The following is a 12,331-nucleotide window of genomic DNA, read 5'->3' as shown; positions in this document are numbered from 1 at the left end:
GCTTTGGCTCTAATGAGGGCATACATTAATTTATTTTATATTTAGGGTTTTTTGTTTCACAGTAGAATATGATCCTTGGTTTGAAACTTGCTTTCATAATATGGACTCTAAACAAGAAATCTAATACATATTTCACCAGTGCCACAGACAGGTTGCTGATTCATCCTCTTCCTCCCTTCCCTTCCTCCCTCCCTCCCTCCCTCCCTCCCTCCCTCCCTCCCTCACCAGCTTGCTCCCTCCTTCCTTCTTTTGTCTTGAGATGGATTAATTCATAAGTCTACAGTTGTGGTAGGAGGTAGGAAAGCCAGTTTTTTCTTACTTATAAAGAACTTGAAAACACAGTTGATGGCTGTTGTGAAAAAGTGGGCAACAGGGAAAACCATCTTCCAATTTTTAAGTAAATTACTACCTTTGATTTGTGTTCAGTGGGCCACTGTATCTTGTCATTAATGCTGAGTGTTTCATTTCAATAGCCAGACCATATTCTCTGGTTCAACTAAACTGGGGTTCCATTACTGAAAGTGAGATTATCAGATTTCACAGTCCTAAAGTTATTAGCTAATGTGCACTGGGGACTGACAAAGAAAACAGTGGGAATGTGGAGCTTTTTGGAAACACTGGCTTCTTAGAAACAGTGATTTTATTAATTCCATTCAATACTCTTGATTAAGCTATATGGCATTCAATAAAACAGTCTAAAACAGTTAAAAACTCCAAGGTTTCTTTTTTTGGTAGTGTGAGTATCCACAGGAAATGGCTACTTCTCTAGAGGCCTCATTGGGATCTCTCAATATGTACATTTATGATAAAATATTAAAATTTATATGAGCACTACACAGCCAATTATATGAGCACACAGTCATTTTCTCATGTAATTCAAATTTAATTGTGGGAGTTCACTTTCTAGGAGACAAAAACAAATAGTTCAAAAAAGACACATCTGCTGGCTTATCCACATTTAAAATAGTCTGCCCTTGGGCATAATCCTTAGAAATACCATTCAAATCAAACATGTGAACAGAGAGCAAAAATTATTAATATATTCTCTTTTAGTAAGCTTTAAAGTTAACATATATGAAAATCAGTTCCAGAAATATATTTGCAGAAAGAGAACCACACAGTACCATGTATGTCATGTCATCTTGGCTACCATGCATGTGCAATGAGACTGACCTAAGAGCACAATCCATAATGAATTAAAATAGATATAATTGGTAGTCACAAATAAAAAGAAATGTGCTCATGGGTTTTGGCAATTAATAATTTTTTGTATACATGATGCAAGTTGAATTGACTATTATTATGAATCAAAAGTTCACTTATAATTTGCAAAAGAAATAGTAATATCCTCTTCTGCAAGTTGGGCTTGAATGCAGCTTTTGAAAATGTTTCTGTTTAGTTGTAACATTAATATAATTAGTATTTATTAAATTTTATTCAGTTTAAGCATCTCTGAGAGCTTTAAATAAGATGACAATGATATTGTACATTCACTTGTATTTATTTTAAAGTTCATAAAATATTCAGCTGGAAGGTCATGAGGTGAAAAAAAGATGATTTGTAATCATGTCATCATCATATATTACACACCTTAATCATTCCTGTTATTGAAAATTATCATACTTCATTAGGTACAGATATAGTGTTTGTTATTGAAAATACTCTTCCTGCATTCTATGGCAAATATTAAGATTAAACTGTCACCTGAAAGGTAGTGAGCTTACTTTTATGCTTATATGTTTTTTTCCATGGCTCCTTAACAAACATGGCTTGTATGAAATCTATTTCTCTTTGTGTCTAGATGTAGTATATACACATTTTCACTGTTTGCCTCATTGTTAGCAAAAAGTCCTACTCAAAGTGGGTAATCATGAAACAGGGGAGGTTTGCATCACACACTCCCCTCTCTGCTTTTCTATGAGTTTGGGAATGGTGCAATCAAGTGTTAATAGTATAGTGCCTACTCTATAGGCTTCTTTTGTACTGAAAAAAAGGACTAAAGAGGTTCAGCTCTTTAGGGATATGTAACTTATGGTATATAATGTTGATTAAGATTGACAGAGAAAATACACGTGATACAGAGTTCATGCTTTCAACTTTCATCACAAATATCTACCCTTTTCTGTTACTATTTGATGTTCTTTAAAGCCCTGACCACTTTCTTGGCCACACCTGTTATCTGAGGAGCCACAAATCCTGCCACTTCCCCCTCAGCTTCTCTCAGTGCCACTGCTTTCTACTGGCCCAGCTCCTGTCAGTCTGGAATCCTGCTGTTAAATTCAGCATCTCTTTATTGAGGGACAAGAAATGCTCCCATGGTGCAGTCCTAACACAGCATTTCATGACTCAAGCCATTCCTTATATTAATCCATGAAAAACAGTCCAAGAATTTGCTATCTCCTTGCCTTTACTCAGTCTTCTGCCCTAACATACTTTCACATATCTCTTATTAATTAATTATAAATACACATTATAAATACACAAATATACACAGAATACTTTTGTGCTTTCAGGATCTACTTCTACAGGTGATTTGCCACTGTGACTACTCCTTAGCTTCCTTTGAATCACCTCCCTGAATGTGAGTGTTACTTGAACCATATGACCTTTCAGACTGAGTGATACAGTGGTCTCAGTGTTGGCTGCATGTAACAATCACTGGAGGAAGTTAAAACAAAACAAAACAAAACAAAACAAAACAAAAACAAAACAAAACAAAAAACCAGACTAGCCAAATTAACCAAGAGTCTCTTTAGGGAGAGTCTTGACATCAGAAAACAATGTTTTGTGCTGTTAAATGCTTAAACATTAAAATGTTTCAGGGGTTTAAACATCTAGGGAGTTGAGCTTATATTGGGTTTGATATTAAGGTGTTTCATTGATTTGGTCAACTGGTAGGAGGTCTGTATAGAGGTAGAATACTGGAAGCCTTAGAGTATTTTGTTTAGCTTACAGATTTAAAAATATCTTTAGAGACTATTTAAAAACAAATGATTCATACTAGGCAGGGTGACATTGTCCATAACTGAACTGAAGTTTACTTTTTTAAACTGACAGTGAACTTCCAGGTGGCCGTAGTCTGATCACTCCTAGAGCTCCTTCACAGAGAAAAGCATTGCTTGCCTTTTATGGTAGTACTTGAATAAAGTAGCATTTTCTATAGAAGGACAACCACTCCACAGAAAAGCATTGTTTCATGTCTCTTCCTACCTTCTCCTTTTCCCCAGTAAATCACAGTGCTGAAGTAGAAAAATTTTGTATGGGTCAAATGTCCACATGCCAAGTTCTTTATTTCAGTTGTCTGCCTGGGCTGGCAGTAAAATGAGCTTGCAGGCCCTAGCCTTGTATATTGGCAGTACTGTGGAAGAGTGAGCTTAGGGATGTCTTTAGAAGAAGAAACCTTATTAGGGAGTACACATATGCTTATAGGAACCTCCGTGCATACCTGATTCTGCTGATCTTAGATGATGACCTCCAAATTTTATTTCAGTTTGGCAGACTTTTGTCATGTTTAGCAGCTGTGTGACATGAGGAACATCTGTTGCAAGTTGACAGATTCGTGGAATCATGTCTGTAGGTTCATCTGTTGGAAAGGGAATGCCATATCCAATTTGAAATGAAGAATAGCCATGTTCTGAAGGTAAGCCATTTCTGATAACTGAGCAAACTCCATAATGAAACCAAGTAAAGCAAAATCATTTTAGAATACAACTTTGGACAACTTATTCAACTTTTAGCCCTGATGTCTATAGAAAAGAGCATGGTATTTCTGGGTAAGAGGGAGATTAGAAACTGCCTCTTTGTGACCTGTAGAGAAGAGTCCCAACTAGTTATGATTCTTATGCATTAAAGAGCCAAAGAACAGCAGAAACATACAAACAATAGTGGGGAAATGAAGGCAGTTACTCAGAAAAACATGAGCTGAGGCAAGAGCTACAAAATCTTCTGTGCAGAAGTAGTTGGGAGTGGCCATTTACTTGTGCTAACTTAACATGGATGCCGTGAGAATGGTGATCAGGGAAGAGTTAAGTGGCCAGCAGAGATGTAGCCTGTAATGAATCTTTCTCTGTCCTGCCAGCTCCCGAATGACATTATTTGGGACTTCTTATTAATTATAAAAGCTTGGCCTATAGCTTTGGCTTGTTTCTAAATAGCTCTTATAACTTAAATTAACTCATTTATATTAATCAATATGCTGCCATGTGGATCATGACTATTACCTCCTCTCCTGCATATTCTGCTTGCTCTGCTTCAGCTGGTGTTTTTGCCTTTCTTTTTCCCTGAGCCCTCTCTGTTCCTGGATGTCCCACCTATGCCTCTTCCTGCCTAGCTATTGGCCATTCAGCTCTTTATTAAACCAATGAGAAGATGCCTTGGCAAGACACATCTTAAGAGAATACCAATATCTCATAACATTTCCCCATTTTTGTCTAAAAAAGGGAAAGAAAGATTTTAACTCTAGCATAGTAAAACTATACACAATAAGAACAACTATCAAGCCAGGTGGTGGCAGCCCATGCTTTTAATCCTAGCACTTGGGAGGCAGAGCCAGGTGGATCTCTGTGAGTTCAAGGCCAGACCGGTCTACAGAGTAAGATCCAGGACAGGCACCAAAACTACACAGAGAAACCCTGTCTCAAAAAAGGAATAATTATCAAGTAAGAATTACATTCACAATGTTTAGTCCACATGTATTTGGAAAATTTGGAGAAAGCAAATTATTATTATTTATCCTGTCTTAGTGAGTTCAAAGTTTATACTTAAACCATTTACTATCATAACTTATACTATCATCCAAAATATCTTTTCAGACCTAAAAACATCTTAGATAAACAACTTAAGCTTTTATGTTTCTCAACCTTAAAAAACTTTTTATTTCTTATGTGAATTTATTTTCTGAATTTGGTAAAAAGGAAAATTATACGTCTATCTAGTCTTCAGTCCTCACCAGTGATCTGAGAAAGATAAAATATTACCTGAGTAAACAAGAAGTGCAGAGCAAACAACTTCCAAAACTATAGAAATGATAGGCAGATCATGTGCTGATGGCAGAGAGAAGCCTGGAGTAGTACTGGCTGTGAAGACAGCTGCACAAGTGTTTCATGGGAATATGAGCTGAGATTATCCGCAAGCTGAGCATGATATGGTAGGTGCCACCCCATCACTACCTAGGCAAGCAATAACATGGGAACCCAAGAAGTGCACTGGGCCTTACACAGGCTGGGCAGCAAATGCAAGCTCCCCTGTGCAAGAAACATGGGACAGTGGTGATAAAAAAACATCTGATATACTGCTGGGGAAGTGACTACCCAGAAAGCATACACTAAAGTAAACATAAAGGAAAGAATCATCCAGACCACCTCAGAGGCCTAGCCACATAAAAGTCCCCTGAAAAGTTATAATCCCCAGCATTGCAAGATGGGACTGGAGCTGGCAGGCTAGGGATGAGTGCCAGACAGGGGTGATTTTTGCAGAGTCTTATACAGAGTATCTTCTGAGCAGGGAGGACATACATGATTTAAGTCATTTGACTTACTGTAGCCCTTCCCTACTAACAGAGCTACTACAAAGGACAGTGGGTAAAATCACACAGGAAGAAACATTGATGATGTGACAGGGAAAAGGTTCCTCCATCTTGTCTTAACTGGAGCCATCTTTGTTATTGCCTGAAACTAATTCCCCCTCTCACACTTTTCTTTCTATCCTCACTATGAAAATTCCTGTGGCAAGGCACTTAAACCTGTTCTAGAAACTCAGGGTCAAAATACCCCAGATAACTACATGATTTTGGCTTCTATTAAACTGCTGGATTGCTCCTGCAACTGCTAACCAGGATGCAGTTTTTCTGTGTTCTTTGCCTTTAAAAGATCCCTTGTAAAATGCATTGGAGGCTGCTCTGTGAGAAGTGTTTCCAGGCAGGCCCAGGTAAGCTTAATACAGACTCTCACTCAATTTGGACTTTGGTTATGCTGTGTGGTTTTTGGGTCACCACCCTAAAACAATAGTACCTTCTGATTTTATTTTCTAATGACATTTTTAGAAAGACTCTATTTCATGTGCATGGTTGTATTGCCTGCATGTATGACTGTGCACCACATGCATGTAGTGCCTGTATGAAGCATGAATCTATTTAATCTTAATAATGAAAACCTGGAGTAAGATATGGAGAGTGAAAGCTGAAAGATCAGAGAAGCAGAGTAGCAGCCAGTAATTTCTTACCTCTACTAATCCTCATATTGAATGGGCGATTCCAACTCCGCCCACCTTTATATTTCTGTCTCCCCCTCACTAGTGCTGGGATCAAAGGCATGCAACACGACTGCCTGGCTCTGTTTCTCTTTTAGACTGGATCAATATTATGTAGCTCTGGGGGGCCTTGAACTCTAGATCTTCCTGCTTACTCCTCCTAAGTGCTGGGATTAAGGTGTGTGCCACCACTGCATGGCCTCTATGGTTAACTAGTGGCTAGCTATGCTCTCTGATCTCCAGGCAAGCTTTATTTCTCAAAATACAAACAAAATATCATACAACATCTGTGGAGGCCAGATCTGTAGGATCTCCTGGATGGGATGCTTGTGAGCCACCATGTGGGTGCTAGGAATTGAACTCTGGTCTTCTGTAAGAGCAGCCAGTACTTTTAACTGCTGGGCCATCTCTCTAGCTCCAATTCTTTACTGTACTTCAAATGTTTATTTGTTTTGTTTTAGCTTGTATTTCATCCAAACAGCTTCTCATGACTATCTTTACTTGTTCTAAAGTGAATTTATAACATTTTCTTTATTGTTTCTAATAGTTCCCATCCATATATTCTCTTTCTTATTTATACTTCACTTCCCTCCACCCTCTTTTTCTTTTGGTTTTTCAAGACAGGGTTTCTCTGTGTAGTCAGTCCTAGCTCTCCTGAAACTTGTTCTGTAGACTGGGCTGGCCTCAAATTCAGGGAACTGTTGTGGAATATTATTTTAACTGGGCAAAGGTGTGTTACATTTGTTTGTGCTGCAGAATATTACTTTAATTGTTTAAAGATGTGTTTGTTTAATGATGTGTGTTTCTTTATGTAAAGATGTGTTGCATTTGTTTCACCTTGCCTGCCTAAGGCAAATGACTAGTCTAGTAAAGAGCTGAACAGCCAATAGCCAGGCAGGAGAAAGGATAGGTGGGGCTGGCAGGCAGAGAGAATAAATAGGAGGAGAAATACAGGCTAGAGAGAAGAATGAGAGAAGAGAGGTGAGAACTAGGGAGACGATCAGGCCAGAAGCCAGGAGTTGCCTGCCAGCCAGCCAGATACGAAAAGTAGTGAAAGAAAGATATACAAAAAAAGAAAGAAAGAAAGAAAGGAAGGAAGAAAGAGAGAGAGAGAGAGAAAGAAAGAAGGTAAAAAGCCCCAAGGCAGAAGATAAAGAGAAACATGTTAATTTAAGTTAAAAGAGCTAGCCAGAAATTAGTCTAAGCTAGGCCGAGCATTTATAAGTAAGAATACATCTCCCTGTGGTGCAGAAGAACAATCAAATTCTGCTGATGTCCCAGAATGTCAACTGGGCAGTCTCTAAGAAATTGTTATAGTAATGTTTTAAGAAACTAAAATTTGAACTGATATATGACCCAGGTATATCACTCTTGGGTCATACACTCAAAGATTCTCACTTCTACCACAGAGATGCTTGCCCAGTTATATTTAGTGTTGCACTTTTCATCATAACTAAACATGGAATAATTTAGATGAGCATCAACAGCAGAGTGAACCAAGCAAGGTGGTACATAATACATAAAAACATTTTACTCAACGTAAAGAAAACTGAAATCATGACATTTTCAGGAGAACAGATGGAACTTTCAATCAATATGTAAAGAAAGGTGGACCCTGTAGTTGGAGACCTTCTCTCCAGCCCCCACCAAGCCCTGTTAGTCCAACCCACTTGTAAAATAAACACACAGACATTTATATTATTTAAACTGCTTGGCCATTAGCTCAGGCCTACTATTGTCTAGCTCTTACTCTTATATTTAGCCCATTTCTATTAATCTATACTTTGCCATGTGGCTCATGGCTTGCTAGTACCTTACATCTTTCTTGTCATGGCAGCGGCTGGCAATGTCTCTCTCCCTGCCTTTACTTCCCAGAATTCTCCTCCTCCTTGTCCCACCTACCCTATCCTTCCTGCCTGGCTACTGGCCAATCAGCACTTTATTTATTTTACCCAATCAGAGCAACACATTTGACATACAGAACATCCCACAGCAGGACCCAGAAAGGCAAATGCTATGCTCTGTCTCATGAAGAAGCTAGATTTAAATTTTTATATATGTTTTGTTTGTGTGATGGAACTATAAAAAGGACCATGCAAAGAGGGGAAGAAGATACCTTTTTTTTAAAAAAAATTTTTTCTTTATTAAGAAATTTTCTACTCATTTTACATACCATCTACAGATCCCCCCTCCTCTCTCCTCCCACCCCCAGCCCTCCCTCCCAATCCACTCCACATCCCCCAAATCAAGGTCTCCCATGGGGAGTCAGCAGAGCCTAGGCAGGTCCAAGCCTCTCCCCATTGCACCAAGGCTGCGCAAGGCATCACACCACAGGCACCGGGCACCCAACAGCCTGCCCATGCACTAGGGATGGGTCCGGATCCCCCTGCCTGGGTGCCCAGAAAATATATTTAACAGAATCACAAAAGAAACTTTTCCTACCTAAAAAAGGATATCCCTATAAAGGTACAAGACACCAAATAGATTGGACCAGAAAAGAAAGTCCCTCCACCACACAATAATCAAAACACTAAAGGAAGAATATTAAAAGCTATAAAAGGAAAAAGCCAAGAAACATGGAAAAGCAGACCTCTTAGAATTACACCCGACTTCTCAACAGAAACCCTAAAAGCCACAAGAGCCTAGACAGATGTCTTGCAGACTCTAAGGAGACCAGAGATGCCAGCCCAGACTACTATACCTAGCAAAACTTTCAATCACCATACACGGAGAAAACAAGACATTCCATGACAAAATCCAATTTAAACAATATCTATTCATAAATTCAGCATTACAGAAGGTATTAATAGGAAAACTCCAACCAAGGACGTTAACTATACCCATTTAAACACAGGAAATAAATAATCTCATACCAGCAAAACAAGAAGAAGGGACACACACATACGCACAGACATACATGCATACTACCACCACCACCACTACCACCAACAAAAAAAATAACAGGAATTAATAATCACTGGTCATTAATATCTTTCAATATCATTTCAATTTCAGTATCATTGGACTCAAAGCACAATACAAAGATACAGGCTAATAGAATGGATATGAAAATAGGATCCATCCTGCTACATTCAAGAAACACACCTCAACACCAATGATAGACATTACCTCAGAGTAAAAGTTTAGAAAATGATTTTTCAGGCAAATGGAGCCAAGAAGCAAGCTGGTGTAACTATTCTAATATCTAACAAAGCAGATTAACAACCAAAATTAATCAAAAGAGTAAGTGAAAGACCTGTATGACAACAACTTCCAGTCTTTGAAGAGTGAGATTGGAGAAGATATCAGAAGATGGAAAGATCTCCCAAGATCATGGATCAGTAGGATTAACATAGTGAAAATGGCCATTTACCAAAAGCAATCTACAGAATTAACACAATTCCCCTCAAAATTCCAACACAATTCTTCACATACATTGAAAGAACAATAATCAACTTCATATGAAAAAAAAAAGATAGCTAAAACCATCCTGTACAAAGTAAGAATTTCTGGAAGTATCCATCCCTGACTTCAAGCTTTACTATGGAGTGATAGTAATAAAAACTGCATGGTACTGGCATAAAAACAGACAGGTTGATCAAAATAATCAAACTGAAGACCCAGAAGTAAATATACACCAGTGACACTTGATTTTTGACAAAGAAGCTAAAATTATACAATGGGAAAAAATCATCTATAACAACAACTGGTGCTGGTCTAACTGGATATCAGTATGTAGAATAATGCAAATAGATACATATCTATGACCTTGAACAACACTCAAGTTCAAGTGGATTAGAGACCTCAACATAAAACCAGATACCCTGAACCTGATATTAAGAAAGTTGGAAATAGCTTTGATCACATTGGCACAGGAGACAACTTCTTGAACAGAACACCAATAGTGCAGACACTAAGATAAACAATAAATGAGACTTCATGAAACTGAAAAGTTTCTGTAAGGCAAAGGACACTGGTAATAGGACAAAATGGCAGCCTACAGAATGGGAAAAGATCTTCACCAACCCCACATCTGACGGAGGGTTGATTTCTAACATATATAATGAACTCAAGAAACTAGACATCAATAAACCAAATAATCCAATTTATATATGAGATAAGATCTAAACAGAGAATTTTCAACACAGGAATCTCAAATGGCTGAGAAGAACTTAAACATCCTTAGCCATCAGGGAAATGTAAATCAAAATGACTCTGAGATTTCATCTTACATCTGTCACAATGGCAAAGATGAAAAACACAAGGGATAACTCATGCTGGAGAAGATATGGAGAAAGGGGGATATGTTGGTGGGAGTGCAAACTTGTACAGCCACTTTGAAAATCAATAAAGTAGTTTCTAAGAAAATTGGGAATCGACCGATCTTAAGACCCAGCTTTACCACTCCTGGGGATATACCCAAAGGACGCTCTACCATACCATACTTGCTCAACCATGTTCATAGCATCTTTTTTCATAATATCCAGAACTAGGAAGCAACCTAGACACCCCTTCAATCAAAGGATAGATAAAGAAAATGTGTTACATTTACACAATGGAGTATTATTCAGTTGTTAAAAACAATGACATTATGACATTTGCCAGCACATGGATGAACTAGAAAAGATCCTGAGTAAGGTAATTCCAGACCCAGAAGGACAAACATGGAATGTACTCACTTATAGGTGGATATTAGCCATGAAATAAAGGATAACCATGCTATAGTCCATAGACCCAAATAAGCTAAATAACAAGGCAGGATCAAGGGGGGACCCATGAATCTCACTGTGAAGGGGAAATAGAATAGACATCACAGGTGGGTGGGGGAGGGGTATGGATGAAGGGTGGGCATTAGATCTGGAGGGATCAGGTGTGAGGAGGATGGAGGGAGACAGTACTGGAAAAGACAACTAGAACCAAAGGCATCTCTGGGATGAGCTAGAAACCTAGTGCAATGGAAAACTCCCAGGTAACTATGAGAGTGATCCTAGCAAAGATTCCTAGCAATGGGAGACACAGAGCCTGTAACTAGGCAAGACTTCCAGTGGAGGGACTTGGAACCTGCCTAAAGATATTCTGAGGTAAAGGTGGTGCAGAAATTATGGGAGTGGCCAACAAATGACTGGTCCAGCTTGAGACTCATACCATGAGAGGTGCCCCACCCTTGACACTGCTTGGAGGTCCAGGACCCAGAAGCTGATGTGGTAGGTATTGTGTTCCCTGAAATATTGTGTTCCCCGAAATAAATATATCTGGGGTCAGAGAACAGACAGCCACTAGAACAAAGCCAAAAATGGTGGCTAGAAAATGGGAAGAGTAAGCCATAACAGAAGTTGGGTGGTGGTAGTGCACGTCTTTAATCCCAGCACTTGGGAGGCAGAGCTAGCCGGATCTCTGAGTTCAAGGCCACTTTAGAAACAGCTAGGCATGGTGACCCACGCCTTTAATCCCAGAAACCCAACCTTTAATCCCAGGGAGTGGGGGCAGAAAGAGAAAGGTATATAAGGCGTGAGGACCAGGAACTAAAGGAGTAAAGCATGTAGTTAGTTAAGCATTTGGTTAAGCATTTTGGGTGGAGAAGCATTCAGGCTTTGGAGCAACACAGTTCAGCTGAGATTCATGTGGAGGAGGACTCAGAAGCTGCAGTCTGAGGAAACAAGACCAGCTGAGGAACTGGTGAGGTGAGGTAGCTGTGGCTTGTTCTGCTCTGATCTTCCAGCATTCACCCCAATAACTGGCCTCGGGTTTGTTCTTATTAATAAGAACTCTTTAAGATTCATGCTACAGGCTGAGACCTAGGATAGAACCAAACATGACTGGCAAAAAAGACAATGAAACAATTCCTAATGATATTCTGCTATACTCATAGATCATTGCATAGCCCAGTTGTCATCAGAGAGGATTCCCCCTGCAACTGATGGGAACAGATGCAGAGACCCACAGTCAAATGTTATGTGGATCTTGGGGAATCTTGTAGAAGATGGGGAACAAGGAGTATGGGAGCCAGAGGGGCCAAGGACACCATAAGGAAACCCACAGCATCAACTAACCTGGGCTTATCGGGGCTCACAGACTGAACTGACAA

The 12,331-nt window shown here is 39.2% G+C and overlaps 1 protein-coding gene across 5 annotated transcripts in view; it reads right to left on the bottom strand.

Annotated features, from left to right (window-relative positions):
- Positions 1-12,331, bottom strand: part of Cfap20dc (CFAP20 domain containing) — a 255,472-nt gene that overhangs the window by 118,188 nt on the left and 124,953 nt on the right. For all 5 annotated transcript variants that reach the window (XM_036199888.1, XM_036199890.1, XM_036199889.1 and 2 more), the window contains one exon: positions 3,446-3,583. In XM_036199888.1, coding sequence (XP_036055781.1) covers positions 3,446-3,583 — 138 coding nt within the window. The remainder of the gene's footprint in view (positions 1-3,445; positions 3,584-12,331) is intronic.

This window comes from Onychomys torridus, chromosome 9, assembly GCF_903995425.1.
Source record: "Onychomys torridus chromosome 9, mOncTor1.1, whole genome shotgun sequence".
Taxonomy (NCBI): Eukaryota; Metazoa; Chordata; class Mammalia; order Rodentia; family Cricetidae; genus Onychomys; species Onychomys torridus.
The sequence above is the reverse complement of the archived record's forward strand: the minus strand, read 5'-3'. Positions and strand labels throughout refer to the sequence as shown.